This window comes from Chroicocephalus ridibundus, chromosome 1, assembly GCF_963924245.1.
Source record: "Chroicocephalus ridibundus chromosome 1, bChrRid1.1, whole genome shotgun sequence".
NCBI lineage: Eukaryota > Metazoa > Chordata > Aves > Charadriiformes > Laridae > Chroicocephalus > Chroicocephalus ridibundus.
In genome coordinates, this window is record NC_086284.1 from 199,979,115 (window position 1) to 200,006,512 (window position 27,398).

General features: G+C 37.8%; 1 protein-coding gene and 1 long non-coding RNA gene across 6 annotated transcripts in view; one reads left to right on the forward strand and one right to left on the reverse strand.

The window, feature by feature from the left end:
* The window catches only part of ZBED4 (zinc finger BED-type containing 4), a 28,050-nt gene extending 19,937 nt beyond the window's left edge, over positions 1–8,113 (reverse strand). For 3 of the 4 annotated variants that reach the window (XM_063323367.1, XM_063323364.1, XM_063323365.1), the window contains exon 1: positions 1,591–8,113. In XM_063323367.1, coding sequence (XP_063179437.1) covers positions 4,347–7,865 — 3,519 coding nt within the window. In that variant the 5' untranslated portion in view covers positions 7,866–8,113 and the 3' untranslated portion in view covers positions 1,591–4,346. The remainder of the gene's footprint in view (positions 1–1,590) is intronic. The other variant, XM_063323366.1, reaches the window with a different exon arrangement.
* Positions 2,077–8,251, forward strand: LOC134510274 (uncharacterized). 2 transcript variants are annotated; one of them, XR_010069549.1, is made up of 4 exons: positions 2,077–2,156; positions 4,464–4,553; positions 4,644–4,758; positions 8,112–8,228. It is a non-coding gene; the product is annotated as an uncharacterized LOC134510274 (long non-coding RNA). The 2 variants fall into 2 exon arrangements; XR_010069550.1 differs by lacking the exon at positions 4,644–4,758 and having other exon boundaries at positions 4,464–4,598; positions 8,112–8,251.
* The last annotated feature ends 19,147 nt before the right edge of the window (positions 8,252–27,398 follow it).

The window sequence follows — 27,398 nt, forward strand, 5'->3', positions numbered from 1 at the left end:
TTCTATTTGCAGGAAAAGAGCAAACCCACAGGCTGAGTCTCCCTCCCATGGCAGCCAGGCTGTTTGGCCGCAGCCCGCCCAGGCGGCCGCTTACACAATTCCTCTCAGCTAGGTCTTACGTGAAACGTATCGCTATCTGCTTAACGTCTGACGCAGCAGATGGAAAGGGTGTTTGCAAAAACTCCCCAAGTTAAATGACAAAGAAGACCTCCGCAAAGGTTTTCTTTGGGTTTTCTTTAAATATGGCTCCGAAACATAAACTAACTGATCCATTTTGTATGCGACTACTTTATACCGGCTCTTTAGATCAACACGAGCAACTACAGCTACGTATGATGGTTCGTTTCACGCCTCTGTTTATGACAGCAAGGACAGCCAGTGTTTCTTATGAAATTCTGTATCTTGCTGTCGCGGGCAGTCTTTCACCAATTCTGCTTTATTTCAGCTGCAACCGCCCTTGGTTCTGTACCAAGGCTTGATTTGCGTCCAGTTATGGCAAGTGTAAGGTAAAAATGCTGCCTGAAATAGAGTCCATCTTCTCCTTTAGAACTGCCAATTTATATCAAGAAATTGGAAGAAGGAATGGTTTCATACAGGGGAAGCAGGGGGGGATAAAAGAAAAAAAGGCGGGGGGTGCTTAGGCATCGATCGAGCTCTTGGAACTCAAGTTGATACCTGAGTTGGGGACATCGCTGTGGTCACTATTTGTGCTTGCCATATTCATTTTAAGGCACGAAGCACTTTTTGGGTGAGATTTGCAAGGAAACCAAGAAGATCAAGAATTGCTCTTTCTTGTCGCTAAGCATAAAGCAAAGGATGAATGTATTTGTGGAAAGACTAAAATGCTTAGTTTATAAAATCTAAATAATATGTAATCAGACAGTCTTATTTGTTAATTATATAGGGGTTTTTCCCCTGTGTTTGGAGATGCCTACATGCAAGTTTGTTACGGTCAGCTCTATATAGTGGCAGAAAAAAGTGCTACTTCAAGGGCCAGATCTCTCAACAACTGTAAACATCTACTTTGAGCTTGTCATCTTTGAAAAGGCTGTTGCAGATCTCTACTTCTTCCCATTCCTACCTTTAGTATTATGAAATATTTCTTGTTGCAGTGTCTAATTAGTTGTCACACCTGCCGACTCTTAAAAGAAGCAAAAGATTCTTGCTAGGACACAAAGCATCACCTTCAGCACCAGCTAACACTTTACTTTTTATGCTAAGAGGGGAAAAAGAAGTCTGCTTACTACATTTAATTCTAAAGTTGCTAATGTACTGAAATTAACTGTTTAAATAAAATAAATATATCTGTGGCAGGTTCACCATATCATTATGCGTTAAGGAACTGTCTGCTGCTGCAGGGATCGGTGCGGGCAAACTCGGCTTGATGAAAATTCCCGCTGTTAATAGAGCTTGTGCTTTGTTACAGTCTGAGAGAGGGTAATGGAAAAATAAGGGAGTTCATTTTTTTCCAACTCTTCTCGTATTTGGAACATTGGGAAAAAAAAGTGAAAGTTGTAGCAATCACCAAGAATTTATATTGAAAATAATAAAGTGAACCCAACACAAACCCCAGCCCACTCAATAACTTACCTTAGTGCTTCAAGGAAAGCTTTCAGCCCTTCTGTGGAAGCCACTCTCTTCTCAGAGGCGGCAGTGCCCTGAGCTGAAGACGGAGATGGTCCCAGAACTCCCACAGACGGATCAAGGCTTACATCCAAAAAACAGCAGCTTTGTGCTTTCAGTCTCTCCCTTTTTTATTCAAGTTCTTAAGAATCACGTTTCGTTTTAAGGCCTTTTGGGCCTGCATGTTATCTTTAAAAAAATTCTAACGGAATTTTTAATTCTTAGCCAAGCTGATACTGAAACAGTCTGGTCTTAAGAACTAAGCCCTTCCAAAAAAAAAAGAAAAAAAAGGAAGTTGCAGGTACAAATATAGTAGACTAATTGAAAAAAATTTACTTTCAGAAATAGTGACCAGTTCTCATGCTCTCAGGAACAGTTTTAACAAAAAGCATGGCTATACAATTAAGTATCCATATGAATAAGATGCAAATTAGGGGCTACAAAATGCCGTCACTTCACCTTTCCACATGAGAGTTACACAGGAGCCTTCGGAGGAGTCAAGCTGCTCGTTTCCAGAGAGCCGGGATTTTCAGGTAAGCTTCTTCACTGCCAGTACTCCTGCTGGTACGGTGTGGCTCTGTGATGCTTTAAGCCAAAGGCTGTATTTATATTTGAGCCTTGAGTGAAAATTATATCACTTGTTTAAAAAGAAAAAAAAAAAAAAAGTTTCTTCATCCTCTACCTCCCTCCCTATTGGTTTGGAGAGATTAAACATCTCCTTTACAAAGGTCAAGGTTATGTTCACAGTTAAAACGTAGGGGGCAGAAACGGAGATAATAATTAACCAGTAACCATTTAAACATGTTTCCCAATAAGCTGCTTCAAACTCACCCAGTTTGAACTATACATAAACTAGAACAAATTGTTTTATTACTGCAGAAAAAAACCCAACACGTGCTGTTCTCATTTAACCCTAGAAGAACAAAGAAATGCTGACTGATGATAGAATTAAATTAAAAGTTAACTTTTAAAATACTGGAGACAAAAAATGCAGTATTAGTTTTTCCCAAGTACGCTATATAATAATTTACTTAAATAATACAGGTATAAACACAACTGACGGAATAACAATTGAAATACCTGAAACCATAAAATGTTTAGAGAAACATCACGGGGAAACCAAAGCCGCCTCGGAAAGAATTCAACAAATTTTCCTGAGATCGAGTAGCTTGAGTGAAAGGAAAAGAACCAGAATCCAGTCTTAAGTCCAAAGAGCTAAATGGAAAACCAATCTTTTCACGTAGCACGTTCTGTGGTATATTTACGATTACAATTGTATCGATTAATTTTTATTCAACCGTCATCTGAAATCCATCTGAAAATAAAAGGCAGTGTTGACTACCACTAGAAAATTGCAAATAAAATGTTTAATTTCAGAAACTGAGTTCACCATTTATAAATACACTAAAACATAGTAAATGCAAAATTAGATTAGGCATAGGTACAGTATTTTAACAAAGCTACAACTTTTCTAAAAGGTCATAGGCAAATGATGACTTGTTTCCCAAAAAAGTATTCAATGAAAACTGAAATGAGAAGATTAATCTTTCTAGAGTTAAAAACCCACGGAGAATGTTCCTTTCAAATTAAAATGCTGGCTATTTTTTTCCATCTTATTTGAAGTTTCGAGGGCTCTATATCCCATTTGCCTGATGGACACCAACAGTTAAGAATCAACCCTACTACGTAAAATTCTAAGCAGTGCACCATATCCATAAGGCTATTACTGAAAATCAGAAGATCAGTTATTTCTGTACTAGGAGCTTTAAGACAGGCTGTTCTACACAATTGAAATTACATTAGGAGTAAGGGCTCAATTTTTACAATAGGGAACCTTATAGTTTCGATGCACTAAAGATTAGAAAAGGCTTTAGAATGACATTAGAGTCTTCATGGTAAATTTCTTGCCTTTTTTTTTGTACACGGCATTAAATAACAAGCATTAATTCACAAACTTTGATAAGACTTCCAAAGAGTTTTATAAATACCCAGAATATTTCTGTAGTTCAGTTAAAATGTAAAACCTGAACAGGAGAACCCAGAATGGGAAGTTTTACTACCGATTGCTGTATAACTGACATTCCATATCATTGCAAATTTAAGATTTGTTTTCAGATACTACGTCAATAGTCTCCTGTAAACACATCTTCCTCAACAACTCTTCCTAATCCTTTAAGTACTTTAGGGCTTGCAGTTAAAAACACCACATGACAAAAAGACGGCGTGAACCCCGTCTTTCATGTACAGCTTTCTTCTGACAACTACAAAAGCTGTTTTGTTGCAATTAAAGCAATGTTCAACTAAAATACAGTACCTGGTTTATGGTTTTTACATAATAATTGAATAAAAAACTACAGAATAGAACTGTTTACATCTTTTTCTTTTTTTTTTTGCCATTCTATTAAAACAAATGACTGAGCTTTTTAAAAGTTCATTTACAATTATGAATTAAAACCTACATAATTTTGTATAATTTGACAAGACAGGCTATCTCTAGTGTGAACTTTTAAAAAACATATATACAATATCTGGCCTGAAGTACTATGAATAAGGCACATGTAGACATATTGAAAGCTGAAAAAAATGAAACTAAAATTTGGAATTATAGTCACTGATTAGATGTCATACATGGCCCCTACTGGAGCAATTTAAAAATTCGAGTTATAGATAGTTAATATCCAGTGAGCAACAATAGATTTCGTCTAGCAGTTTGTTCATTAGTTTCAATACTGGAAGTATATTAAAGGAAGATTCACTTTCAAAAAGATAAGCTTTTCAAAGTGTTCAATCATTAACCTTGACTGACTAAAGTTGTTGCTTTCATTGGATGTATTGAACAGTCTCTCTGAAGGAACAATGCTTGGCGGACAACCCAAGAACCTGACAGCCAATTTTGACAGTACTGGCCAAGATGACTTCTTAAAGTTCCAGTAAGTTAAAGGATCACAGTTATGCTCAAGCACTTCTTCCTCCAAGTAAGAAAGCACCATTTCCTCTGGTAACTTTGCTCTCTCTTTCAGGTCTTTTGTTTTCTTCATGTCACCCATGAGTGACCAAAGATTATCTTCCCCATATGAATTTGTAGATGGTGAACCTATATCACATCCATTGGAAACAGGTTTATCATCATCTGAGGTAGAACTCATTATTTCCAGCTCCCTGATTAAGTCTTGTTTATATTGTTCAGCCTCCTCTTCTGTAAATAAGGATGTTTTATACCTGGGATCCAGAAGCGTAGCAAAAATGTACCTTGGATCATGAAGCGTGGAGGACAATCTACTCACCATAGCTTCTTTCAAAGATTTCAGCATAGTATCTATGCCCATTGTTTCCTCAAATAGCATTTCTATTTTCCTGTTAAGTATATGAATCATTGGAATCACTTGGCTTAGAGTAGACATGTGTGTACTCATCTCCCTACTTGCAGCTTCAAAAGGTTTGAGAGCGTGACACACCGACTGCATCACTTCCCACTGGTCGCAACTTATTAGCTCCCGAAAGCTGCACTCTATTGACATTTCATCAATTGCTCTTTTCTGTTCGATAAGACGTTCAAGCATATGAAACGATGTATTCCACTTTGATGGAACATCTTGTATTAGCTGATGCTGAGGCAACTCATACTCTTTTTGCAACTCAGCTAACTTCTCTTTTGCTTTTGCTGACCGATGGACGCGTTCACAGATCTTTCTTGCAATACTAAGCAAATTCTGAACCATCCTCTGGCTTTTAATAGCCTCATTTACAATGACATTAACAGTGTGACTAAAACATTGTACACTTGAATGATCACCTTCATTTAAAGTTTTCTCTATACTCTGATTATCAGTAACAGTAATTCCGATCTGAAGGCCAATGGAAGTAATCCAAGTTTCCCACCAATACTCTAACTGCTTTTGGATACTGATTCCATTGTAGTCACAATCGATCTGCGACACATTTAATAGTGCTGAACAATGGTAATCCTCACACTGCGGTCGGAATGAAGACTCAAATGTTACCCAATGAGCTGTGAGGGTTAGATATTCTCGTGTTTGGTTGCTCATCCATATTCCGGACGTAAAATGTATCACTCCACTTTCAGCTTCTTTAAGATGTGAAATAATTATTTGTTTTACATTATCATACATATCTGGAATTGCTGTCCTAGAAAAGTAAGACGGGGAAGGTAAAGAATACTGAGGTTGCAAGTATTCAAGCAGCCTGTTAAAGCCAATGTTGTCTACAAAAGAATATGGCTGAAGGTCAAGTGCAATCATTTCGGCTACAAGACTTGTGATTTTTTTGGCAACTGGGTGAGAGTCACAAAACTTGTCATTGGTTTCATCAAAATTTGAAGATCCTAGTAATTCTGTGCTCAGTGGCATGTGATTATCCGTAGAGGAGGATAATACTGTCTCTGAGACATCAGTTTTCAAGACATTGTTATGAAACCGCTGCAAATGTCTTAGAAGGCAACTTGTGCCTAGATTCGTTGGCTTTTTCCCCCTACTTATTGTACGTCCACAGTGCATACATATTACTTTTGTTGAATCTGCAGAACAAATTGAAAAGTGATTCCACAGTTTTGAGGTCTTCTTACTGTTAACAGGAAATATAATTTGATTATCATGTGTAGCCATTGTAGGCAAGTCAGTCAACTTTGAGGATGAACATTCTGCAGAAGCCAAAGTGGCGTAAGGAGAATTTGCCAAACTCACATCAAGAAAGCTCTTTTGGTTTCCAATTACATCGGGATGGCGTCTATACAGATGTCTCATCAAGCAGCTTGTGCCCACATCTCCTTTCTTACCACGACTTATCATACAACTGCAGTATCTACATACTGCTTTTAGACTGTCTGCAGGTGACAGTGAAAAGTGATGCCAAACTTCTGATTTAAGCCTCTTCATAATCCTTTTATTTTGCTGAAATACAGCAGTAGGTTCAAATATTAGTGGACCTAATCCCTCACACTGTTTCTCTGGAGATGAAACAAAGGAGACTTCACCTATATCATCAGAAGATGACAGCATTGAGTCTTCCACTAGAGCATCTCCTGAAGAGAGATTAGTATGGATCTCCTCGGAGATTCTGTCTGGAGACGAAGAAACAGAAGTTGATTCTTTCATTAGTTTTCCAGGAGAGGATGACATAGAATTCAGATCGCTATCTGAGGGTAGTAAAGAAGGCAACAGAGTTGGAGGTGCGGTGTAGAGAGGTGGTATACTGGTACCACCCCCATTCTCTTGCAGGACAATGGAACGATGGGCTCTCCACATATGTCTTATTAAACAACTCGTTCCCAGGTCTTTTCCGTTTTTTCCTCTACTGAATTCATTCATGCAGTGGATGCAAACAGCTTTAGAATTATCTAGAGGCGACAAATAAAAGTGTTTCCAGACAGCAGATCTCCTTCTGGAACCCGATGTGCTCTTTGGAATAACAACAGTTTTTTCTGCTACATTCTCCACAGTGTCATCATACTGGTTGTTGGGTAGCTGCGGAGATGACCCAACCATGACTTCTTCTTTGCTACACTTTTCAGAAACTGAGAGATCTGGTATTTCTTCAGAAGAAACAATAGAAACAGATTCCTCAATTATTCGATCTGGAGATGGTATTTTAGAAGCCATTTTCTTGACCAGTTTTATGGGGGATAACATAGAACTCAGATCTCCAACATCTGCGGACTGAGGTGGCAGCAACAACGTAGGTGAAGAAAAGGAGGATATACCTGGCATACTTCCATTTTCTTGAATTAGTACAGTGGGATGGGCTCTCCTCACATGTCTCATGAGACAACTTGTACTCAGGTCCTTTTCATTTTTACCCCTGCTAAATTCTTTCATACAGTACATACATATTGCTTTAGTGCTATCTCTAGGAGATATAAAAAAATGGTTCCAAGCAGGTGACTTTTTTCTGGAGCTTATGTTTCTGCTAGAAAGGAGGCTTTGTGTCACAGCTTCCATTGCTACATCATACAGCGTACTACTATACTGAGAAAAAAGAGATCCATAATCATCTTCATTTTCTGTAGATAAATATTTGCCAGGGTTGTTGGTAATAAAGTTCTTTTCTTTATCTTCCTGTTCATCACTGCTGTCCGCATGTTTGAAATCATCTTGTTCTGTCTTTATATCCATTCTTTCTAGAGTACAGTTAATGCCGTCTTCCTCTTGCTCTACTTTTAAATTATTGATTTTACCCAACACAAAATTACCATCCATTCTGGGGGAACCTGCTTTGCTCTTGTCCATAGATGACAAATGCTTCTTCCCAAGTCTTCATTTATTAATAAATAGATAATTTAAAAGGTTATTTAAAATTTGATTACAATGATGTATCTTGTATACTGAAAGCACAAACACATATGTGCGTATGTGTTAAAATAATCTCTGGTTCATGAATTCTGTATCTGTGTTGTGCATAAGCAAATACGATTAGTCATAAAAATGCATTTAAAAATTATAGACTTAATTAATGGAATCTCCTTTTTTCCCCAGGATCAGGACATTTCAGGTCATAGATGAACGTTCTCAAAGACAGCTACTGTTAAAGGCTTCATGTTGTAGACATAATCCTAAAAAATGAATGTTCTATTTTCTTGATGAAGGAAGCCATTCTGTTCATCTTGACTGGGCAACTGCGATTCTTTTGCACCATCTAGAAATAAAAAAAAAACAAAAACAAACAGAAGACAAAGTTGACTAACACACTTTAAACAACTACAGTAAAGGTGAACTGAAAACATGCACTAAATGTTCTGCAGTGTTTGTGGTTTTTTCCCCTTTGAGATAAAACCAATTCAGTCTACTATTGGAAAAAAAAAAAAAGAAAAAAACAACAGTTACTCAATACATTTATTATAAGCAAATACTTGCCTACACATGCATCTCTGGTTCAGCTCTGACAAAATCTAGAGTCCAAGCATCACTTTTGTATTTGCTTGAACATACCTATGCCTCATCTGCCATCCTAATTCAACCATGCATAATCACACTTAACACACATATGTATTCAAACATATATTACACAGATGTCTATATCTACAGATATGTACGAAAACAAGCAGGCATTTAATCATGTTAGCACAGAAATATGTACTTAAAACCAAACGTTAAGTTATAATCCTGTATATGTTAGCCCTTCATTACTGACAGCAGTGTTTAAAAATCCGTTTTACAAGAAATGTCTGTAAGGGTGTCCAGTGTTATCACATGTTAATCTCCCCTCTGACCACAGTCTCACATGGTCACATTCATGCCACAACACTCCCAGACAGCACCACGCTGTAGGAACAAGCTACTTTTAGAGTTTTACGAATAAAACGTGAATTGTTTAATTTAGGATAACCGGGCTATGCAAATGCCATATATACACTGAGATGTCCCAAAAGCATAACAACATCACTCAGACACACAGAGCTCCATACACTAGTACCTAGTGTAGTGCTGCCAGCTCAAATTCCTCATGTACTCGAGGGTTCTAGAAGAAAGCCCATTTAGACCCAGATAGCTCAATTCCCTCATGGGTAAAGATTTCCCCCACCACCAACTCCAGTATGAAGTACTGGTTTTTGAAGTACAGCTGCATACAAATCACAGAACAACAGGCTCAAAAAAGAGAACACCCCGCCAGCTCCACACAAACCTGACGAAACTGTCTGCATTTGGCAGCCACTATCAGAATTCTAAATTTTCCAAACCTTTTCTCACTTGTTCTCTTGTGTCATTAATGTAGCTGTTGGTACCTTCATTCAAGATAACAAACCCTTTTTGACCACTCAGCTGGTGCTACACTATGTACTCCAATTTGTGCGAAATGGATTTTATGGGACTACTCTCCCCAGCTGAAGACAAAACACAAATTTGAACTGGTTATTTTAAAAGCTTCTCACACAATTTTCATGTGTTACTCAAACACGAGAAGGACTTCAGCAGACAAAAGGTGAAGTTAGCCATAGCTACAAGATACATAAAAGAAGTCTAAGCTGTACTCACACAGACACTTCCCCCTTGTATCAAGATCAATGTCATATTAGCTTTGTAACCTATTTGGGGTAATATTTCTCTGAGGTCTGTTTACCAGACAGTAAAATCCACACTTAATTGCTGTGGATTTCAGACTTCTGGAAAGCCAACCACAGGGATAACTTTCTTCCTTTTCCAGTGCAGGAGACGGGGCAGGCAAAAGGAGGGGCAATCAGCTTACTGCAGTTATTCTAAGAAAAGGGAGATGTATGGGCAGAACTTGCAAAGAGGAAGGCAGTAACTCTGTTTTTCTTTCTGTGGAAGTTTTATTATTTGTGCTCTGTCTTTCTCTTTCTTTCTCAGAAAAAAAGGGCGTTTTCAGACACCAGAAGATATGAGGGCTGAGCATGAAGAACATCAGTTCTAATGAAGGGAGAGACTTGAAGAAAAACCTTAAATTTATAGAAAAAAATTAACACACTACACAGTACTTTCCACGGGTTTGTGAAATCACATCTAAGAACAACTGGTAGCAGAGACTAAATTTACATTACTCTATAAAACTGAATGAAACACAAGTTAGTGATCACATTCATATTGATGATATAGAAGCATATGCATCTGGGAGGAGAGAGCATAAGATAGTCAACATTTTTAATAGAAATCAATCTAAAAGGATTTTTTTTTCATCTTTATTTCAATCTAATCTGTGAATTTGGAGCTTGTACTGCAAACAGGAAAAGCAAGAATATATAATAAGCTGTTGTGACTTAAGATCACAGAATAGAAAGGCTCACAATCAAGTGATTCCATGCAGAGCTTACAGAACATAAATTATGCATCTAAGTGCCAAGTTACAGTAAACACATTACAGATTCCTGGCTAGATTCGCACAAAATACATGCATACACCCATTGGCAGCGTGTTCTGATGAAGATGTGCACAATTTCTTTGCCTCAAAACAGGTAATCTCATCTCTAGCCTGCAATTGCTGTAATTTCTTAACTATGCAAAAACAATTCTAGGTTTCAAGCAGAAAAATCCATGGAGATGCTTTGCTTGTCCCTGTCCTGATGAACAGCTGCTGCTTATCACAACTAAGCAGAAGGTAGCTGTGATGGGAAGATTTGGAAACCTGATAAAAGAGACCAGTTGCAAACTTCACAACAATACTTAACTAGATTGACATTCATTAACAACACACATTGCCAATGGTTAAGTTCTTAATCATTATCAACCATTATCACTATATATTCAAACCAGTAGGCCCTAATCACCTTATCCTAAATTAGCTTTGAGTATACAATAGCACTGAGCTGATGCCATGTAGTTAAATACTGCTGTGGTCCTTGATGCTTTTCCTTGCTGAAGCGAGAGAGATATTTGGACTCTGGAGCAGGACCCACGGTAACAGACTTCATTTTTCCTTATTTCCCCTTGCTGTTGCTGGGTGTTTTTAATGCTCATAATCTCCTCCACCAAAAAGGGTGTGGGAAGCAATCTCATCTGCTCCTGATGTTATTTATCTTCTTTTCTTTAGGACCAGAAACTCTTCTGGTTCTACCAGAAATCTTTCCTGATTGCTCTGTACCCTTTGTTTTTACTTGCAGACTTTAGTATCCAGATTGTTGATTAACATGTTTTTCTATCCCCTATTTCTGCAATTAAACATAGGTCTGCTTTTGGAGCTATGTACTATTTCTATACTTATATTCATCAGTGATATAAAACGCTTTCATGCTGTTAGGAGGGTTATGCTATTAGCAGTGTTATGAAGTGCTTAAATACTGCGGCAAGTTACGCTATTTCATCGTACTTATGACTGAGTTTAATGCAATAAAACATTAATTATATATTTTCCACTTTATGGCTGTTACAGGTTTCTGGCTACATAGTACATATTTTTCTGGGTATTGTTGCCACCTTCTAGGAATGTGGAATAGCTGAGATTCTTAGAGGAGACTGGTTACAGCTGCTAGATCACTTCCTGGGAAATCCCCAAAGCTGGATGCCCCTTAAAAGATTCTGCATGGTTAGTGGGTTGGGGTTTTTTTTTGTTTTTGTTTGTTTTTCCATTTTCTTTCAAACATCTAAGCATGATCTCTACTGCTTTGAATGTTACTACATCACAGTGTAAAATTAATTCACGCTCCCTCCCCTCAAACATCCTGGAGGGTTCAACCCAAATTTTCTTTAGACTATGGTTCCCAATATGCTCAGGGTTAGAGAGATGGATATAGTTTTCATCTCTTCCTCCCACACCAACTGTATGTAAGAGTCAATCCATTTTAAAACCAAACAAAACACTCTATCCTATTTTAAAATTTTACAGTAACCTAGAACAAAGTGTGAATTTGCTTATGACCACCTTTACATAGCTTATTTACCCTTGGACACAAGCTACTCAAAATTAAGGACTACTGCTAAACAAACAGGATAGTCAAGGAGAAAGAAGATGTTTTCAAAGGTACAAAAGGCTACAGGCAGTGAGCTCAAAATTAAAGTGATTTATGCATTTGAAATCTCCTCAATTAGATACAGACAAGCTGCGAAACAAAGAGAATTAAGAGTCACCTTGCAACAAAAATCTTCAAAGAAAATAAATGGAACTAGAGAACAATTATCTACTCAAATGTTCTACTCTAGCCTATTAGGTCCTGAGCAGCTGTAGACAGTCGGTGGTTTGCTGTGGTAAGAAGCCTGCAGAAACATTTTATAGGATTTTCCATTCAAAATGGGATTACCGAAAGTCTATGATGGTCGATAAGAAATGTCAGGAGAACGTCACTGATCCAAAGAGTGCTACAGCAGACTACCATGGCCAGAAGAAATCACTGCTGAAGGAAGGGGGGGGGTGGGGGGAGAGAAACACTGGTGTCTTGGGATTGCAGAGATATACATTAACATACAGAGAAGCACGAAAAAGTATGAAAGGACACTGAACCATGAGGAATTTTTTTGTTTGTAAAGCAGATAGTGGCTGCAAGCTTTAAAGGATTTTAGGTTGAGTAGTCCGGCAATAATCACAGACCTGATTATATTACAGAATGTTACTGCAAATTATGGTCTAGAGAAAGTAGTTTAAACAAAAAAACTTTAAATTATTATACAAGTGCATACAGTGTAAATACAAACACACACACCTTGAAAATGCAAGAGCAGTTGTTTCAAGAAAGGTGCAAAATGTGGAGACAAAGTGAAAGCAAAACTATTCACTAGTTTGGAAAAAAAATAAAATCGAAAGTAGTGACAGATTTTGGCGTAGGAGGTAAAAAAAGCACATTAAAAACAATTGGCACAAACGGATGTCAGTTTTAGAATAAATAGTGCTAATCTTGTTTATTTTTGGAAAGGTACAGGTGTCATTAAGAACATCAAGTAAAAGGAAAATCCCTAAAAGCAAGCAAGAAGGGGAAGGCATTTTAAGAAATTATTATTAGTTTCCACTTCAATGACAGGTATGATGCTAATTAGGGAATATTTGCTAAACAAAAAACACTCCACAAACAAACAAAAAACTCAGAAAACCCCTGAAATCAAGACACACATCCAAAAATACGTAGCAAATAAGTAAGACATATTTTTATAAGTGTATAGCCTAGATGAACCTTACTGCTTTTCAAAATTACAGCTCCCTTGAAGAAGGAAAACTAAGAACAGGGACGTATTTTTTCTATAGAAATTTCCCATGACGAAGTATCAGCAGCAGCTCACCCGTAAAGAGCTGCAGAAGTTTGCAAGATACTACGCGATTAAAATGTGGTATTAGAAGAGGCTGCAAAATTAGCATGTCAGCCCCACTCTGACACGAGGTGGGTTCTACGCTCAAGTCTCACCGAAGCTCACAGGAATCTGCACGGAGGTACAAGCATGAAATAGTGGATGCAACAGCGTAATTGGGATCAAAGTACAGAAAGTAAGGCTTAATAAAAGAAACAACTTGTTTTGGACCTCATGGGAGGTATAATTTGTAGAGGAATGTTGGGAGAGAAAAAAAAAAAAGAGGGAGGTAAAGCCACCTTTACTATTCCATTACTTTTCTAGTCACCTGAAAGGCAGATCTTACGTTAAGCGATAACTGTTGAGGTTTTACAAAGGTATTCTCTCCAACTTCCAAAATAACTTCCCATGTCCACAACCCCAAACGCTCCATCTGGGCACAAAAGAGTAAAGTGTTGAAACAGCATCACCAATACTGTACATTGCTCCTTGTTGACAGGAATAGTCTTCACCCTAACTGAACACTGGAACAGAATATAACAATCAGGACAAATAATATTAGACATTTTTATTAATCTTATATGAAAGAGTTAAAGTTTATAGGAATTTGTGAACTTAACAGAAAATATGTTAAAAAAAATTAAAAAATCGGAGAAGCATGTTAGTGGAAGGGGAAACATCATCACCAAAATCATATCCAAGTCAATAAAAAGAAACCAAAAAGGGCATACAGATAAAAAGGAGAAAAAAACAAAAAAAGGACAGAAGCTCTTACTTTTATAAGTGCCCTCTTTTACTGGAGAGAAAAACCCTGATGTTAGAAACTGAAAGTATTTTTATTTAAAATTTCAACTATTTACTATGCTTTTTCCCTACTTATCTCTTTTTTTTTTTTTTAGATATATATGGACTAACAGAAATACAACATTTTTTAATATCAGCTGACAAATAAGATCTAGGCTTAGCTCTTGTTCTGTCACAAACTACTGGTTCTTGCAGAAGTCTAAATTTCTCCCTCCATGACCCCTCCCAATTAGGAGGGCTGTAATGTTTTATTTTTAATCTCTTTCTTTTTTTTTCTTTTGTTCCATCTATTCTGCCATTAGTTTTACAGCATCATCTTACTATGTGGCTTATCCATCAAGGTCTCACCCTCACTAAGGCTCCCTAAGTACTCCTGAAACACTTGTAGAATGACAAAAAGCTTTTATAATGATTTTCGAAGTTCCATATTGGAGTGAGACAAACATTTAGCAAAATCCCAGTTTACACATAGGGAACATTCATGAACAGTTTTATATGTTTGCGTAAACAAGAAAAGACCGATTCAGCTCATACTAAAGCTGGTGGTGGGAAGGCGGGGGGACAGGAAAGAATAAGAAAAAAAAAGGTGAGGGTAGAATTATTTCCTCCAAGGCTGAAGCATTTCACAGATATGTGGCCAGCCAAGCAGGGTGCCACACGTAGGGGCTGGAACAGGCTGGGAGGCAGGAACCAGGCAGCTCTCAAGGATGCTGCGACTGCTGGGCTTCAGCTCCTGGAAGAAGCAGGGCAGCATCCTGGCAGGGCAGCTGCTGTGCTCAGCACCCTCATCCCTGAAGAGAGGAGAAGCTGGGAAAAATTACAAAGAGAAAATAAATATCCAGAGCAATGCATAAGGAAGGAAATGAAAACGTGCTTTGAACAGCGATGGGAAAAAGGTGCACGCTCAGAGGCCTAGGAGACAGGTCAGGAAGAATGAGAGCCCTCCAAGAAAGGTACGTGAGCTCCCTGGTGTACTCATGCTACTTGTCAGGACGTGACACAGAGACCTCCGATTTATCCAAGTATAAAGATCATTCATGCCTCTTCACATCGCGGAAAAACTCAGTGCTTGGTGTAAGCTAGGACCTAAATCAGTCATCCCAATCAGACAGAGAAAAACCAAGGTGTGGAGAGCTGGGTATTATAGCCGTAACTATCACCATTAGACTCTGGGTACTCAGCCCTAATCACAAATGGAGGAATTCAGCTGAAGTAGAGACTGAAAAGTTAAAAAGACTACCAGCTAAATGTAAATATTCCCCCCTTTCTTGCCCCCTGCCCCTCAAAACATCAAATAATTTTACTGTGAACATAAGCTATTTTATATTAAGTAGTAAAATAGACCTGCTGGTGCCAAGTTTGGTTTTTTTTGGTTTAGCAGTCTCTGGACTCTTCTGTCTGTCTTCTGTTTCCCCCCCCCCACTACGTTAGCAGTAATGCGGGAAGATAAAAATCAGCAGCACAGCTCAGAAGTGACAGTTTTAGTTTTAGACTCTTGCTAAAGGGACATTGTCAAGTTAAAATCTAACCAGCACATGGAAAACACCTAACATTGCACACACACAAACTCCTCAAACTCAGCCTCTTACTCTTTTAAAAGCTGGTTTATTTTGTACATCTGTTTTCTCCTCTTGCTGATGTAAATATCAAAGTCTATGGGACTCTGTTTACCAACCATTTTTCTGATGTTCCCTGAAACCTCAGGAATGATTCAAGAACCAGAAGTCCTGGCTTTGTACAAATATCTCCATCTCAAACCCTAAATCATCTGCATCAGGGTGTATGGAAGAAAGTGTGCACTCCAGCTCCCCCTGCACTGCGCGGGCTCTTGCACCAATGTGTAAAAGGAGTGAAAGTAATTCATGACAATGGCAAAACTGAAGAGAAACAGTACGATTTCCAGACTAGCATTGTTTTAAAAAAATACCTTGATATAGCTACAAAGCAGACATGAAGTAAGATTTCATTTTCAAGATTAGTGGTTTGGTTTTTTTTAGAAGAGGACCTGGTTCTTAATTCAGTTCTTACACCAGTAAATCCTCAACCATAAAACTTCTTATAAAGATTGAGATGCTTTTTAAAATATTATACATTTTGTATCCATTGTTTTTGAAGTCTGATATAAATAAGGATGTTTGCGTTAGCATTATTCACATCTGGATGACATTTAGTACTGGCATCCCTGTTTAGTGCCCAACTAGATTTGCTAAACAGGCTTGGTACCCAAATGCTTCATCAGACCTCGCTGATACAGGCTGACAGCTCAGCACATTTCAGAATAAAACAGGTGTCCAATACAGGGTAGGGAGTCAAAACTCAAATTTATTTCTGGAAAAATCAGTCTTCATAATTTATTTGAGAATGTATGAAGCATGTATCTATTTGAAGCATCATTCTCCACTGCCTATGTTTAAGCAGCACTCCTAAACACTATAAAGCCCATAACACAAAAAATCCTCATTCCAGGATTTCAAACAGCATTTATCTTAGAAATAAAATTAAAAATGCAAAGCTAAAACCAGAGTGAAATAATCACCTCAGCCAAAACAATGTCACTCACAAGTTTTTTTATAAAAAAATAAATATCACTACGTTGCATGTACCACCATATATAATATTACATATCACCACAAATAGTAACACTACTCACACCTACAACCACCTGATAAGCCTTTAATTGTTGCTTTTTTTTCTTTTCCTGAGTGCACTAAAAATACCATCAGATCTCAAACAGGGCTACCTTCCTTCCCACGCCCTTTGCTAACTTCCCATAGCAGCACTGTGTAAGAAAGGAGGGGGAAAAAAAAAAAAAGCAGGTTGTACACATGCTAATCATTTCTGTCCCAGCTTTTTACTAAGAGATCGCTCTGTCACAGTAAGTAAATTATGTCAACATTTGTCTAGGATCCAAACTGTCTCTTAAACATTTAAGTGTTCTTTCTCATTATCTGGTATGATACTACTGAAGCAATAGTTGCAGGTTAAGTTTCTGTGCTATTGTTCACACCTACCAAATGTCAGATCTGTCCGTCATTTGTTAAAATGTTGATGTTTTAACCAATAATTTAATTAAAACTTAAAGCAGGATTTTCCCAAGTCTTACACATCAGTTCAATGTTGCTGCAAGTGGAACTCACAGATTGTACTCTTATTTTGATATTTTTATCATTTGCATTTTTTGACAAATAAGTATTATATGCTAATAAGATGGGACAATTCTTGACGTTACAAGCGATCAGGTGATTTTCTTACAAAAAACATTAGATTTTTTTAAACAGCTGAAGCATGCATGACTTGGTTTATAGCACTTTTTAGAACAGAACATGAAAGCTGCTTTTAGCATCTCATGCTGTACAATTCGAGGGGAAGGGAAACAAACAAAGGTTGCAGTAACACAAAACAAAGGTAAAATGCAGAAGATAAAAATAAGAACAAGGCAGGGGAAAAGTATCAGTATTACCAAGGAACAGGAAAGAACACACAAGCAAAAACACAGTAACAACAAGGTAAGTTCCAAAAGAATGAAAGACAAAAGACAAAACATTTACCATATGTTGCTAGAGAACAGCAACCTGCTTTCAGAAAAGCATCAGAAAATTCAAAGCAAAGCTCCTCTGACACTGCTTTTCCCCAAGTGATCAATTCCTCTGCCTAGCCCATTACTCCCTCCTCTTCCTCCTCCTGTGTAATCCACAGCTGACAAAATGAAACGGGATAGGATTAGGACAGGAGATTCTTCCCCTGACTGGTTCATCTTCCTAGCTTGCAATATACTAGAAAACACACACTTTTGTTATTTTTTTTTTAAATCTATCGTTAAACTCAGTAAGAGCGAAACCTTAAGTACTTTAAGGATGATTTCGAACAGTTAAAAATGAGACACCTGTAAGGAGAAAGCTGAGGGTTACACAGTTGAACAGTCAGGATGATGAAGAATGAAAAAGCAGGAGAGGCACGCCATGGCTTGTGCACAGTAAAATCTTCTTGGAAATCTTGCTGAAAAAATCCATATAAGCATAAGTGAAAAAAACCTCACAAAATATAAACAGGGTCCTTTACAGAATGTAGTGTTATATTAACCTATTTGAACCATAATTTGTCTAAAATAAAAATAAATAAATAAATAAATGAAATTGAACCGTTATCTGTTGAACTGCTAAGGCTATCATATATTAGGTATCTATTTTGGCACTAACCAGATCAAGTCTGAAGAGGTCTGTTTGAAAAACCCTTCATAGCTACCCATTAATCCAATTCTGTGTTCATATTGATGCCAGTTAGTTACATGTCCTCAGATAGCTTCACTTGTGCTATGGAAAGGTTTCCCATGGTTTACATATATCGCATTTGTATATGTCTAATATGACATAGTACTACGCTTATATTATGTGTTTGTAACTTGGAACGCTTGTGCATATAAAGGCAGGTTAGAAAGAGTCATAATCCCTGAAAAGAAAAAAAATATATTTCCAGAGAATAAACAGTAGTTTAAATACTATGTAGGGATTATTTTTTTTTTTTTTACAGGTAGGCTTAATCATTCTTTTGTCACAAAACTATTTTTTGAAGATAACCTCAGTTGCAAATGATTCTCCACAGAAATCTGTTTCTTCTCTGTACCAGGTATCTTCTTTCTTCCTCATGTAATAATTTGAAGAAATACATCTAGATTTTACTTGAAGCAAGGAAAAGACCCTTTACTAGATATACTAAATAAAACAGAAAATAATATTCACGATACCAAGTTCCAAATACTCAGTTTTACGTTGCCAATGAGCACAAGAACTGCAACAAAACCAACCAGGAACTTTAAAGCCAAGCTTCCGTATCACATTCAGGCATAATCACTCATGCCCATCATAAGGATGAACTTCTTATGCCCTTTTCAAGTATTTTTTATCATTTGGTATTTTCTAAGTAAACTGTACGTTCATCGGTAACATTTGACATTTTCACCTGATATCCCAGTTTAAAAAACAACGTCCTCAACTCTGTCCCTCTCAAAACAAACATCCCTATTGATAAAATGGCAGAGAGAAATGATATCTCCCTATTCACTTGTCCAACAGCCTGTCCCTACCCTCCATGACAGGGAGTCTTTTCCCTCTAACCTTTTTTAGGGACACATTTTCTTTGCCTTCTTCAAGACAAGGTGAGACTCTGCAGCAAAGCCCCAGCTGACACGGACACCCAAGCCAGGAAAGGCGACGCCGTTTCCACTAGTGCCACTCTGAGCATTAGCAGGAAATCCAAAAAGACACTCCTGTCCCTGGTGAACAAATAGCTCAGTCTTCTTCTCCCAAAAGAAACGATTTACAGGAGAACCACCCTACTGCCATAGGCACGGGTTTTAATTTGAGCAAATGAAGGTTCTGCTTGAGGAGCTAATGAAAAATACACCAAGAATTTTAATGGAGAATAAAGCTTTTTGTAGTACCTATTCTAAGCAGTGCAGTTCATGAGCTTTAATTCACGTAATACAACCTATAATTTAAATAAGTTTTACAGAATAAGGTTACATGGGTGTTTTATTCAGAGCAGGATCCAAGACATTTTTAGTACAAGAGCGGGTAAAGAAAAGGATAGCCCTTGCTGTTCTCATTTGCTTGATTTCTATTATTATACAGAAGCCATAATAATTATTTTAATAAACCTAGTATTTTGTGATATATAGAAAAGAGAAATAAATAAAAACATTTAGAGAGAGGAAAAGGATTAAGAAGATCCCTGTTCTTTACGTGCACCATTGTATTTCCTGTCATAAACAGATTATGGTCTCCCCACCACACAGTGAGCCACAGAAGACAACTTAAAAATCACTAGGAAAGGGAAAGAAGAACAGAACCTCCATTCCTCCTGTCTCCCCAGTGTCAAATGCAAAGACATTGCCGACAGCATGGTCTGTACACTGCGTGGCTCCCTGAAAGCTGACCCACTCTTCCTACTATCTCAGCAGCTACTAATGCAAGTCACAACAAGTGAAAACCTCTCATGTAACCAGTATTACCCTGTTGTCTTTTGCGTTGTTCCCCCCCCCCCATCTGTAGATATGCTCCCATCGTTATTAGCATATCACATTCCTACCTTTAATGCAGAAGAAAGAAGGGGAACCACAGAATAAAAACAGAAAATATGATAAGATTGCCATCATCTATGCCACATTTCAGCAAGGATTTGTGGTCCCAAATCTTAAATAAGAAAAGCTCTCGAGAGCTGGGAGCCAGTAGTTGGGTGGGAGTTATAAACAGGCAGCAGTTCCCACACTGCTCTCTCCTCTCCCACCTCCTCATGGCACCTCTAACACTACTAGATCCCTTTAATCAGGAACTAGATTTTCTTCAGTAATCTCACCGCACATAAAAGCTCCTGCAGAGCATATGCACTGGAAGACCTTAATTCTTAGAAGGGATGCTAAAGGATGTACACCTATAACATTTCTGACCTATTGAAACTTAAAATTTTGACAGAGGAGATAACATCTGGAAAGCAGAATCTTTCCATCTTTGTTCTTTCAAGAATTCATCCCTGTATAAGTACCCATTTCACCAAATGAACACTTTCTTAACTACAAATGAAGAAAGCATCATAGACAGAAGGACCATTTGCAAAACGCTAGCCTCTGGGCCGCACTACTCAACTCCAACTCTCAACTTGTTCATAATATGCTGTGTGGTGCAGTCTGTACTGGTAAGTATATGACATATTGCATACTGATACACCGAAACACAGAGGAAAAACAAAGTCAGTCTTCAACTACCATGTCGTGAAGGAGAAATACCCCAGCAGGAAGCAGTATGCTATCACTTAAAAGATTATGTATTTGATATATTCCTCACATTTCGTGTTCCTCAAAATAAACATGTGAAAATGATCGTGTTCTGTAAAATCTTAAAAAAATAGTTAAAGAAAAAAAATTGTCACAAGGAACTCAAAATGTGTTACATAAATGCATTTTTAGGCTGACCAAAATTGTCCAAACTCTATTCCAGAGTGCTTACAATCTGAATTTCAATGAGGCATGTGAATATGACAAAGAACAGGTGATAAAACCTATACACTTTTCCGTTGGAGCTCATATTGGCATTTAATTTCTTTAAGACTGACCACTTACAGATTTTATTATCTACCAGAACAACTGAACTTGCAGTCAACAGTTATTTCATCTGGGACTATAATTCAAGAAATATTTCTTGAAGATACTAAGACCTGATACTCATTTTCAGTAGACAGGTAGTACTAAAGTAGATATTTTCATTGAAGGCTTTTAACCTTGAGAGCCACATTAGAAAGGCACTTTAGGTGGAACTATAAAATGCTACAGTGCTTGGCACCATGTAATGAAACGGTGCAAAGCATAAAGTGACCCTGAGATGAGTATATTACAATTCAGTATTAAATACATGAGAGTGAACTTCGGGACATTCTGGCAAAAGCAACATGGTCCCTTTTATCAGAATTCTTTACAACTGTGTAGAACTGACTCGAAAGGCTGCTGCAAACAATGACTACTCTTTCCTGCTCTTTGGAAATGCTGCAGACTTGAAAAGCACTAGCAGTTCATTTTTGCTTTGACTCTGACGATAGACGATCCATAAGCAGATTTAGTATGTAACAAAATCCCCCACACCTTCTGTATGCACCACCTAGGAAAACTTTCCTAGGTTAATTAATCTGAATTTTGTTATTTTTGTTTTCCTATAGAGGCCAGAGTCTTAGATGACCCACCAAGACTTCCTAGCTCAGCATTTGACCTATCTTAAACGTATTGTCTGTCTGTTGCTAAGGTGCATGTTAACCAACAGTGTATAGGCAGCTTAAAAACGTAACTGTTTTATCAGCGGGGGGAAATAAACAGAATGCTCTGAAACACTACAGAAAAATAACATTTATTTTTAACATACATATAAATGTTGATCTGCATATGAACATTTGTTTTTTTACTGAGTCTTAGTCAAGAATCTCAGGCTTCCAAAAGATCTGTACTCAATAGCTCAAACTGAACACATAAAGAGGGAAAAAAAATGTTTCGGACAAAAACCCTAGAAGCAAATATTAAAATTTACTCTATCAGTGAGGATACAAAAATCTGAGTAAGGCAAGTGTAATCTGAGTATAGGATGAACGTAGCATATCAATTACTTCCCGTTTTTAAGAGGTAGACTGCAAGGTAAGGATGTATATATGCCAGCTGTTACCACAGAGTAAGAGGTGCACCATAAATCATAAGCTAGTTACTATTATTGTAACACTATAAAGATATCCAGGCTTCCAAACTTAATTTTTAAGTCTCAGAGACTCATACAAACCTCCTGTTAAATTATTACGCTCCACACAAGTCGATGCACAAGCATACAATTATTCATTATCTTTATCCATTGACTTACTCTAAATTAATAACAACAGTGATACAAGACCCAAAACAAACAAGCTATCTGCTAGTTTACTGAGAAAAACAAACAAATAAACTTACACATCTGTTCCACTGCATGCAGGCGGCTTCATTTGAGGTTAAATACTTGCTACTCACACTTAATGATGATGATTGTATCTAAGGAAGAGAAGAAAGTAATTCCTTTCAGTAATTTTTTTTTAGTCATGTTAGCTGTCAAAGTGGCAAGTCATGGGATGTTTCAAGTTTCTCTTTAGGTGATAGCTCCAGGAGTTGCACTTAGATGACTAGCTCTCATCTTTTTTTTTTTCTTTCCAAAATCCCTAGCCCTTATAATTGTCAAGAAAAAATTAGACATTTTCAACTCTTAGAGCTGCAAAGCAAAAAGATCAAAATACCCCCCCAGATGAATACTAAAAAAGATTTAAAAGTCAAATTTTTCTACTTGTCTTGGCGCTGCTCCATTTTTTTATGCTTAGGGATGACTACATTTCATGATGAATAAAACCAAGTCTATGCTACATGCAAGATTTCAAAGGAGCTTGTTGTTGCCTTTCAATGTGCTACCAGATTCATCCAGCAGCTTGTTACACCTTCTCTTCATAAGCTAAACACACGGCTTACACTCCGCACCTCACATGTGTATTAACCAACATGCAATAGCACAGTGTTGCAGATGGAAATACTTGACGCGGTTGTGATTTAGTAGCAATTCAAAATTTATTAACGATTTGAGGTAGATCAAGAGGTTAAGTTTTAGCAGCACTTAATCATTAACCGATTTAAGGACTTACAAGATGATTTGACAAAATAATTGAACAGTGCCTTAATTATAGCTTCAAGAATGGCAAGATTCACATTAACTTACTAACCCAAATCAATACATACACACAGAGCACAAACGTACAAACACACACCACTTGAGGGGTCACACACACCCCCACACACGAGTTTTCAACTGCGAGGACCAAAGGTCCCTTTGCAACAGGCAAGTCCAATGAGTCAATGGGTGTCCCTTTTTGGATCCAGTAAAGTATAAGAACATCCACACTCGTAAGAGCTAATGTGTATATGGAGGGATGGATGAAAGAGAGGCTAGCCTACAGTTAAAATTTCCCTCTTAGAGTTTGGAGTCAATAATCACAACGCATCGGCATTCCTCAGCGGGTGATAACTGAGACTCAAGGGGGGCTGACTCGCCCTGGCCTTTTAATTCTCAAGGTGTCTGCCGGCGCACATCCTGACTCAGGGGAGATGCTGGTCACAGCCCACTACGATCCAAAAGAGCTCAAAGGGTCTCACCGGAATCTCTACTTACAGGGTCCAAGATAATTAACTTTTGTCAGGTATGTTTCCACTCTGGCCCAACTCGGACAATGGGATATTCTGGTACTTTCCACCAGTTGTGCAAGTCCAGAACTTGCTAGATCTGCAAGTGCTGGTATCACCTCCCGTTGGGCCGTGATCCAGGTACAGATGTACTAGGCTGTCAGGGGGTGATGGATTGTCATTACCGTTTCCAAGCAATAAGGGAAGCAGGAGCCAGGAGCATTAAGAGAGTTCCTTACCGCTCTGATTCTTTGTCTTTTGCAATTCATGCCTGACTTCTCCTAGGTTGGTATGTGTCCCAGGGACAGGGAATCTCACCAAGCGCCGAGTGGCACCACCACACATAGGATCAACACCAGATTATCCTTCCCCATGTATGAGAAAGGAATGGTTGCAAGTGGAGCATATTAAGTCAGATATTTTGACTTAGCAACAAAACAGACCAAAACAGTCTATCACAGGACATATCTTTGGAGTTTTGCAACTTCAGTCCCACTGACCATTATACAGACATGGGTGTTATTGTGCACAGGCCTCAGCTGTTTCACTGCCCCAGTACACTAAATAAAAAACAACCAACAAAGAAATTTTTCTGCCATCTTTGAAAATCCGGGAAATCAATGTTGACTCCTAACCCAAATGCAGAAAATGCTGGATTCTGCAATGCTCAGTGGTCAGGATGGTGCTCCATCCTCTTTTCTAAACTTCATATGGATCAAGCATCAACAGTGGTTAAATCAGCATTCTCCCCATCAGCCAGTGCTTACTGCTCTTATTCAGATTGTGAGATGGCGATTGATACACACACACACATTTAACTTTTTTCCCCCTTGAGAACAACCCCTCTCAGAGGGAGAAGGTCACGATTGCTGGCTTAGTGTGCATTATGGAATGAATTACATGTAATCTCTTTCACCAACATTTTCACATAAAAATACTTCCATACTCCCTCTTAAGCAAGTGAAAACATTTCCAGAGCTGTGCAGCTGGCAAATTTGACTGTTAAGATGAGACACTTCAGTTGTCCCTACTACAGCGAACATTTAAATAATGCATACAAAGAGGAAGGTGTCAGCCAAGGAGACCGAGACTCACCCAGCGCAGGGTGCTCACCAGGAGCAGTCAGGGAGCTCTCCTGAGATGCGGATTCAGGTCCTCAGGCAAAGCAAGGAAGTGAACCTGGCTCTCCCACATTCCTTGCAAGTGCCAGAGCCATCAGACTACAGGCAAGACACAGTACAAATAATGCAACTTCATCCTCCATGATGTCTTCAAAAAACAACACCAGACCCCTCAAAACCCTTCCACTGTCATTTTCCCCATTCTTTCATGTGTTAAAGATGACTATAAAATATTTTCAAGCTGGGTCAAACATTTCATTCAATTCCAATTATTGTTTGGGTCTTCTTGATTGTTTATTTTAGTGAAAAGAACAACAAAGAAAAAGTCGTTTTATCTAGATCTGAGCTTATATTCTTTGGAGGCAAACATTGATTCAGAGAACAGCATACAGAACTACAGCAACAGGTAAGCAGCATAATTATTGAAATGCCAGTTAAATGAACATATTTGGGGCAAAATTGGTACACATTCTTTGATCATTGTCATATGAGACAAATATATCATTAATTTTAAAGATTTTACATAAATGTGTAAAGAACTGCAAAAGACTATTGTTAAAATATGTCACAGCTGTTAAACCAAGCCTATTTTCAGCTACAATTTTCAAGCTATTGACTACTGAAATCCAGAACCGCCTTTTGTATTAAATGCACAGAAGATTAGAGCCCTCAGTGCAGATATTACTCTAAGGCACCAAGGGAAATATATACCTGTATGACACTAGTGAATGTAAACTAGCAGATGTGACTCAAAAAAAATAAAATCCAATAAGACATCTATAGAAGAAAACTAGTAACGCTCTAAACCTTCAAAGAGGGATCGCCCAACCCCACGCGTCACTACAAAGCAAAGGGGGAAGGGGAAAAGGTGAGTGATGGAAGGGAGGCAAGTGTGCAGTAAGAGCTAAACAGAGCACACAGGTTGCAAGTTTAAATAAAGATTATGGTAATATCGTAATATTTCTTATGTCAACATCCACTGAAAACCAGTCTTACACAGGTTATAGGAAAGACTGATACTTCACTTTCCAATATGTTTGCTTTATTAAAAAAATAAAAACGCAATTTGTCCTGAATTAACACACTTGAATGAAAATAAGGATCTTAAAAATTAAGCTATTTCCCTGTTGTTGCTTTAACAGACCATTATATTATGCTCTGCCTCATCACCAAAAAAACCCAAAAGAAACAAAACAATACCACCATAGTTAAACTATGTATCACCCTACATAACTTACGATAGAAGTTCGTCCACTTTGGGGGAAAAAACCCCAACCTGATAAAAGCTTTATTCATTGTTCTTGTTGTGTGTGCTTTAAACTCCAGATTTCACTTGAAAGCTATCTTTAGGCCACAGAAACTACTCAATTTTTTTACTAATTGGTTGAAATTAAACAATCCCATAGTTGTGAACTGACAGATATTGATGATGCCAGTAGGAAACGCAAAATAAACAGCCGAAGTTGTACAGAAAACAATGCACATTTGCCACATGCAAGAGAACAACTTTTTAAGCCTGTTTTAAAAGTGTATGCTAGAACAGATAACATCATGTAAATTACATTAATTTATGTTGATACTACTAAGGTATCTAGATTGTTCCTACTTAGGGAAAAAATGTCAGTCACGATGATGAGTTAAACACTATGGTTCACATTGTGCAAAAACCCCAACTAAACCATCTAAATACTGCTTTCTACCTAAACTTAAGCTAATATAGATGTATCATCACCCTGTTTGCATAAAGCCAATTATTTTAACTGTACATTACACGAGCACGTATTTGCTCATTTTGAAGATGAGAACTTCTACAAATTAAAAGCAAGCCCAAAAGACAGGATTTACAAAATCCTCTCATACAGAGTCTTCACTGTGAACAGCAGTAAAACGCAGCAAGGTCTTGGAAGAGACAGTATCTGCATTCCTTAACCCAAACTTTCTGAGCGCCACAAAAAAAAAAAAAAACAATCTCTAGGAAGTTATTGTATTTAGGGTTCTAAAAATTAGAAGAAAACAAATTCCAAGAAAAAGGGGAAGAAAAAAGAGACACAACGGGCTCAAAGGCCACATAAACCAGCAATCATTCCCTACAACCTAAGAGTTTGCCAGGACTTTCTTCCATAATACCTAGTTTGTAGGAATCTTTGATAGGATGATATTCTATATCTAAAACTTTAGATAGATAGACAATTTTAAACAAACATGTAAAATTTGGTTGTCCTCCTGTGTTTCCAAAGGATCTGTTACAAGCCTTAGTGATGTATTATGTGTACTGAAGTAGACCCCCCTCTGCACTAACCACCCCGTGACCCCATGACACCAGCTGTTCTGCAAACACAATTCTTGCTCAGGACGTTTGCAGTCTAGCTTTAAAATGAGCCAGAATGGGTGGAAACACCAAACAGAGAGAGAGGCCGTAGCAGACAAGGTAACAGAAAGACAGCAAGCATTACTCTA